The sequence below is a fragment of the Diaphorina citri genome, unplaced genomic scaffold (genome assembly GCF_000475195.1).
Source record: "Diaphorina citri unplaced genomic scaffold, Diaci psyllid genome assembly version 1.1 scaffold120, whole genome shotgun sequence".
Lineage (NCBI taxonomy): Eukaryota > Metazoa > Arthropoda > Insecta > Hemiptera > Psyllidae > Diaphorina > Diaphorina citri.
This window is the reverse complement of record NW_007377557.1, coordinates 145,473-153,230: the sequence shown is the minus strand read 5'-3', so window position 1 is coordinate 153,230 and position 7,758 is coordinate 145,473. Positions and strand designations below refer to the sequence as shown.

The 7,758-nt window shown below is 40.2% G+C and overlaps 1 protein-coding gene across 5 annotated transcripts in view; it reads right to left on the bottom strand.

Annotated features, from left to right (window-relative positions):
- Window positions 1–1,902: 1,902 nt before the first annotated feature.
- LOC103524790 (PDZ domain-containing protein GIPC3) overlaps window positions 1,903–7,758 on the bottom strand; it is a 47,339-nt gene continuing 41,483 nt past the window's right edge. For 2 of the 5 annotated variants that reach the window (XM_026820084.1, XM_026820083.1), the window contains 5 exons: window positions 5,778–5,911; window positions 5,276–5,414; window positions 4,535–4,644; window positions 3,975–4,080; window positions 1,903–2,518 (listed from right to left, as the gene is read on the bottom strand). In XM_026820084.1, coding sequence (XP_026675885.1) covers window positions 2,361–2,518; window positions 3,975–4,080; window positions 4,535–4,644; window positions 5,276–5,414; window positions 5,778–5,911 — 647 coding nt within the window. In that variant the 3' untranslated portion in view covers window positions 1,903–2,360. Of the gene's footprint in view, window positions 2,519–3,283; window positions 3,366–3,974; window positions 4,081–4,534; window positions 4,645–5,275; window positions 5,415–5,777; window positions 5,912–7,758 lie in introns of all 5 variants that reach the window. The other 3 variants (XM_026820085.1, XM_026820086.1, XM_008489823.3) reach the window with 3 other exon arrangements.

Below are 7,758 nucleotides of genomic sequence, written 5' to 3'. Positions count from 1 at the left end.
ATTCAGCAGACACTTTATGAACTATGAACACATTTGAATCACTCAAACAGGTCGTGTACATATATGTGCTATTGTTGCTAAATATCAATACTGACCTCTCGATAGGTCAGATGCAAAGATTCAAAGACAATAGACACGGTAATGTAATCCGAGAACATTTTGTAGCAGTTTTGTAATCCAGACACATACCCAGCAATCTGACCATCTTCAACGCGACACAAGTAAACCAATAAATAACCATCTGGAACCCATCTTCTTTGCCTATTGTCATCTAGGCGTCTGAACACCTATGTAGAATTCCTGCCCATGTTGTTAGCTGTACGAAGAAATGCTGATAAAAGGACACCTATTTTTGAACACAGCAATGCATAGTCTGTGAGGAACTTGAAGCAAAGTCTGTAAAGTACTTGGTAGAAGAATTTTCAATCCAAGTTCCAACGATTGTATGTAGACATCTAAAGTTACACCGAATGACTAGAGCTAGACATTTACAAACTTGACCAGGTAATGGCGACACTGCATTGTGAGGTGACAATATGCTCGATTTTAAATTTATTATTTTCCTAAGGCTCTCACTCTCATTCTCTCTGAGAAATCACCCGAAAAATACGTGGAACCCATCTTCTTTGCCTATTGTCATCTAGGCGTCTGAACACCTATGTAGAATTCCTGCCCATGTTGTTAGCTGTACGAAGAAATACTGATAAAAGGACACCTATATGAACACAGCAATGCATAGTCTGTGAGGAACTTGAAGCAAAGTCTGTAAAGTACTCGGTAGAAGAATTTTCAATCCAAGTTCCAACGATTGTATGTAGACATCTAAAGTTACACCGAATGACTAGAGCTAGACATTTACAAACTTGACCAGGTAATGGCGACACTGCATTGTGAGGTGACAATATGCTCGATTTTAAATTTATTATTTTCTTAAGGCTCTCACTCTCATTCTCTCTGAGAAATCACCCGAAAAATACCAATACAACATAAATACAATCTTTCTTATAGGTAGGGAAGTTTGTAAACCCTATTCCCAGAATCCAAAATGTCGTTGGCAAAGAGAGGACTTGATACAGACAATCTTTCGCTAACTTGAAATAATTAGGTGTAACCGAAAGTCCCCTTGAGAATTATGATGTACATACCTAGGTTGTATACCTAATGTATGGCGTTCATTAGATGTCATGTCGTTTTGAACTTCAAGGATGAGGTGAAATTTTCTTTTGATTTACCTAGGTAGGTAATAGGCTCTCACTTTTCAGTTGTCAATGGGGCATGTGTTGTGTCAATCTTCGTATTGGTATTATCAGATAATTTAATAGGTAGGTGGAGTTCAAGTTAGAATTTGGGGACAATAGTCATACATTCTAGACTCCGCACACAGGAATTTCGTTAGAAAAGTCCCCCATTTCAATGTAATGTAAAATTTAAAAGAATTTACCTACCCAAATTGATCTTTCTTTTTCATAAAACTGAAACTCCTAGGAGCACAATATTTTTAGTAAATAATGTAGGTAGTAGGTAGGTATGTACTATGAACGTAAAAATATTGTTACCTACCTCATAATCTTGTCTATAAATACCTCCGTAGGTATTATTTAGGTATCTACTAATGTCTTAATCAAGCTTAGGTAGGACATCAGGACGTAATATACCTACTCTACGTACATAGGTACTTATTCGGACCAATGGCAATGCTATACCTACATAGATAATTAGATACCTACCAGATCTTATTTTACCTTTCTTAATATTCCTGGTTAATATAATTTACCTACCTATTAATTGATCTCTTTGTGAACGAATAGCTCGAACATTTATCTACAAACGCAAATCCAGGTACAATCCAGTGGCAATGCTATACCTACATAGATAATTAGATACCTACCAGATCTTATTTTACCTTTCTCGGTATTCCTGGTTAATATAATTTACCTAGGTACCTATTAATAATTGATCTCTTTGTGAACGAATAGCTCGAACATTTATCTACAAACGCAAATCCAGGTACTGTCCAGCTCTTACTAAACTGAGATTGTTACGTCAATTGAGCTCCCGGAAGACCATCATTTCTAGCTAAGCTAGACTAGAAAGTTTTGCAGTTTCCTACATGTTGGACAACCAAGAAAATTATCTCATTTTCCATCGGGCTCTTGGCAACAGATAAGGTTCTCCAAATCTCCATGAAACTCAGGTAAAACCTCTTTACTCCTAGCAAAAGATTTGGTTCTCCATGAAACTCAGATAAAACCTCTTTACTCCCAGCGAAAGTTCAATATAGGCACAAGGCCGGGCCAAGTCCAGCCTACGCCTCGACAGCGCTTTGTCTAATTTTTGTACAAACGGTATCTCTTTCGACTTCAGCCAATCCTGCCCGACCTAGCATCAGTTATCACCCCCCACAGTTCGATGATAAAGTCATCAGTGAATCCAAACTCTTCGAGATCTGACGCGTCAATGGCTTCCGCAAAGTCCATGCTGTTGGTTTTGCCCTCGGCCTGTTCCCAGATTTGTGTGGCTGAAAAACAAGAGGGGATATTTTGAGTTACAGAATACAGATAGACGAATCTCCATTCAGGATCAGGTAGATAAGATAGATAATCTAGGTAGATTACAAAGGAAACTGAAAATGGCAAGCTACATTTGAATAAAATAACTAGAAAATCATAGCAAAACAGTAATGTAATTGCATAATGGCAAAATATGAAGGCCAACGATAAATCCGTATCCTATCCACCTTTATAATTCAAGTGTGCAACGTGCTATTCAACTCGTACAAAGCACATTGCATACACGATATTTTCTTGAAGGCTGTACTTGAACGATAGTGTTATGCTGAATGGACGTGATTTTATTGAGGTTATCATCAGCTGTTGCGTCGGAGTCCATAGTAAACAGGCAGACTTGACACAGCTCCAATGAAACACTTCGAGCCGCATGGTAAGGAATCGGTGATAATTTGACACCGAGCACGATTCTTGGTCCGGGCCACTCTCTGTCAGACAAAACTGAACGCGTGTGGCAGGAAAGTTCACAGAACTTTTCCTGAAAGTTTACAGAAGTTTTCCTGCCACACACATTCAGCAAAACTTGCCGTAAGTGGTCACCATTATAAGAGGTACGGCCTAGTGTGTTCTACCATGCGCTACGCCACGCCGCACCTTATTTAATTATATTAACTGACCCTGGATGCCGTGTTTACAACTGTAAACATAGCTCCTACCAGTATCTGGCCCTAAGTACCTGTTATTAGCATTAGGTCTAGTGGTTTTTGAGCACTCACCAAGTTCAGTATCATTGATTCCCATGAAGTTTTCTAGAAGTTGGTTTATGCTGTCGATTCCAACCTGCATGACTGAGTCGGGCTGAAACAAATTATCACACTGGTGCTGTGAAAATCAAGAAATAAAACGTGCGTAATCATTGAATACGATGAAAATTTCAAAAGTCATGCAACCACTTTCACACATCTCAACTTTTAAGAGACTTTGCCTGACGTCGGGTGTGTTGGAAGACTAGAAAGACACATCCAACGGAACCGTAGCCTTTCCCAGTAGGACTATTTAGTCTGGGATCTACCATTTTCAAACTTCACAGTTACTCGCTTTCTCCTGTTTCTATTTAGGTATAGTTATAAATCTTTCTTATGAATCTCAGTTCCTTCATTACATATTACCCTTCTTTTATCAGAAGATTCATTTGGACCGGACAAAGTCTAGTCAAATCAAGGGCTTCCAAGAACCACATTTCTTACTCTCCCGATAATTCAATCCCCTATTGAATCCAATGGTTTACAAAAACTGCTTTGCTGTGCTGCGTGACTGTGCTGCGTAGCTGCGTCTCAATGTGCGCCGGGCCTTATAAGAGGTACGGCCTAGTGTGTTCTACCATGCGCTACGCCACATAGCTCCTACCAGTATCTGGCCCTAAGTACCTGTTATTAGCCTTAGGTCTAGTGATTTTTGAACACTCACCAAGTTCAGTATCATTGATTCCCATGAAGTTTTCTAGAAGTTGGTTTATGCTGTCGATTCCAACCTGCATGACTGAGTCGGGCTGAAACAAATTATCACACTGGTTCTGTGAAAATCAAGAAATAAAACGTGCGTAATCATTGAATACGATGAAAATTTCAAAAGTCATACAACCACTTTTACACATCTCAACTTTTAAGAGACTTTGCCTAACGTCGGGTGTGTTGGAAGACTAGAAAGACACATCCAACGGAACCGTAGCCTTTCCCAGTAGGACCATTTAGTCTGGGATCTACCATTTCCAAACTTCACAGTTATTCGCTTTCTCCTGTTTCTATTTAGGTATAGTTATAAATCTTTCTTATGAATCTCAGTTCCTTCATTACAAGAATATTACCCTTCTTTTATCAGAAGATTCATTTGGACCGGACAAAGTCTAGTCAAATCAAGGGATTCCATTAACCACATTTCTTACTCTCCCAATAATTCAATCCCCTTTTTTTATATCCTTCAGGACGACCACCTACTAATTTTGACCAGGTTTCTCATCAATCACTTACTTCATTTTGTATCTGGGCATTTCCATCGGCTTTGAACCGTAACGTCTCCTTGCCGCTTCCGTAACTAGATTTCTTTCCTTTCTTCGGATTACCCCTTGCTTCAATATTTGCTGAAAAAGACACGGGGAAAACACAAAATCAATAACAGCTATCCAACTACCTATCAATTAGGTAGCTTCTACCAATAGTTCCCAAACGATCACTTCACCAGTTCCCAAAGGGTCACTCCACCAGTTCCCAAAGGGTCACTCCACCAGTTCCCAAAGGGTCACTTCACCAGTTCACAAAGGATCACTTCACCAGTTCCCAAAGGGTCACTAAAGTTAAGAAAAGTTGAGTGTGGTTGGTATACGGATTGGTGACCAATGCGACCAACTGGGTAATCGCTTGCTACTGATGATGGCTTTTAAAGGCTCCACTTAGGCTGCCTGGATTTAATGCGAGTAGGCGGATAGCATGTCGCCGAATGAAGGGTGAAACCCCCGTCACTCAAAACCTTAGCAGTTATACAGTGACGTTAACCCATTGCCAGTGACCTTAAATCACATTAACCAAAATTTAAATTTGAAATTCGTAGCTGCCTGGATTTAATGCGAGTAGGCGGATAGCATGTCGCCGAATGAAGGGTGAAACCCCCGTCACTCAAAACCTTAGCAGTTATACAATGACGTTAAATCACATTCACCAAAATTTCAATTTGAAATTCGTTCAGAAAATGGTTTCCTTTCTGACAATACTTACAGAATCCGGCTCGGATGGGTTCGACTAGTCTCATGGTGAACGTTGTACCTTTAGGAATATCTTTTAACAGTTTGGCAACTTCGAAGTGTCGTCGGCCAATGAGGCTCTCTTCGTTGATTTTCTCTATGTGATCTCCGACCTGAGGAAAATAAATTTATAAACGGGTTACGTTCTGGTGTTCTCGTGTTGACCCAGCCCCTAAATGGGAAGTATTGTGTCTCTTCTAGCCCATCTGATGGGGGACATACTAAGGGATGGGCATGCTACGGCTACGACACATAGAGTCTAATCCCAGCCCCTAAATGGGAAGTATTGTGTCTCTTCTAGCCCATCTGATGGGGGACATACTAAGGGATGGGCATGCTACGACACATGTCAAAAGAGTCTAATGCAGGAGTTGTTTCATTGGGGGAGGTATCCTGACGAGATTTTTCTGGAGAGATCGGTAGTTCTGGCTTTCATGAAAGTACGAAATTGAAATCTCTTCTGGGTTAATATTTACCTGTATGTAGTCGATGCTGTCAATTATACTGCCCTCCCGGATTCGTTTGATGAAGGCGTAACCATTCCCGTTGTCGGTAATGGTAAGTCCTAAGGCATCTTCAGTCTTTGAAATCTCTATCTCCTTTGGTTGACCTGAAATTGCAGAATCAGACTCATTGGTTTTACTGTTGTTTATTAAGCTTTTACCTGCCAGCTTGGAAGGTAGAGCGCCTATCTAGTAAGCGCTACGTCGCGCGTCGCGTCGTGGGCTTGATTCCGGACGATTCCCGCCCGGGCGGACTTTGTCGTTCTCCTCTCTTCGGGGCGATAGTTCCTCAGTAGTTACAGTTCCCTCTATCGAATTCTCTAAAAAGAGGTGACATACTTTAACTCTTTCGTGAGGATAAATGCTTTCAAAGTGGCACACATACAGGACCTATAGCCTACAGGTAAATGTTTTCGAATAAAAAATATAATGGACTTCATTACTCGATAATTCTCACAGTAGTGTTAGCTAATGAACTGTTAAAAGCCGGCATGTATAATTATGTATTAGAAGTACTTGAGTCGATACTTAACGTAAGTGATTATAGTTTCCATTATTACTATAAAGTGAAGGAAGTCTTCAAGGTCTACTTTGTGTATTGCGACTAATATTATGTTAATACTCATGTTCAGAGAGATTACATCTAATGTAATTCATTATAAAGGGTTTTAATTACTTCAACGTATGAATCGTATGATCTATTTTGTACAAACGGTATCTCCTTCGTCTTCAGCCAATCCTGCCCGACCTAGCATCAGTTATCACCCCCCACAGTTCGATGATAAAGTCATCAGTGAATCCAAACTCTTCGAGATCTGACGCGTCAATGGCTTCCGCAAAGTCCATGCTGTTGGTTTTGCCCTCGGCCTGTTCCCAGATTTGTGTGGCTGAAAAACAAGAGGGGATATTTTGAGTTACAGAATACAGATAGACGAATCTCCATTCAGGATCAGGTAGATAAGATAGATAATCTAGGTAGATTACAAAGGAAACTGAAAATGGCAAGCTACATTTGAATAAAATAACTAGGAAATCATAGCAAAACAGTAGGTAATGTAATTGCATAATGGCAAAATATGAAGGCCAACGATAAATCCGTATCCTATCCACCTTGCCTGTTCCCAGATTTGTGTGGCTGAAAAACAAGAGGGGATATTTTGAGTTACAGAATACAGATAGACGAATCTCCATTCAGGATCAGTTAGATAAGATAGATAATGTAGGTAGATTACAAAGGAAACTGAAAATGGCAAGCTACATTTGAATAAAATAACTAGGAAATCATAGCAAAACAGTAATGTAATTGCATAATGGCAAAATATGAAGGCCAACGATAAATCCGTATCCTATGCCTATCCACCTTTATATTCAAGTTTGCAACGTGCTATCAACTCGTACAAACTACAAAGCACATTGCATACACGATATTTTCTTGAAGGCTGTACTTGAACGATAGTGTTATGCTGAATGGACGTGATTTTATTGAGGTTATCATCAGCTGTTGCGTCGGAGTCCATAGGAAACAGGCAGACTTGACACAGCTCCAATGAAACACTTCGAGCCGCATGGTAAGGAATCGGTGATAATTTGACACCGAGCACGATTCTTGGTCTGGGACCTCTGGGCCACTCTCTGTCAGACAAAACTGAACGCGTGTGGCAGGAAAGTTCACAGGACTTTTCCTGAAAGTTGACAGAACTTTTCCTGAAAGTTCACAGGTTTTCCTGCCACACACATTCAGCAAAATCTGCCGCAAGTGGTCACCATTATAAGAGGTACGGCCTAGTGTGTTCTACCATGTCCTATTTGACCGCCTAGAAGTTTTGTCATGTCTATTTTGTGAGTATTGAGGGTGCAGAACAGGATCTGGAAGCACAAACAGAAGAGAATTGTATTATTACATGCGTTTTACAAAGTGAATAGTACCTAACTAGTAAGAACAGTGAGGAACTGA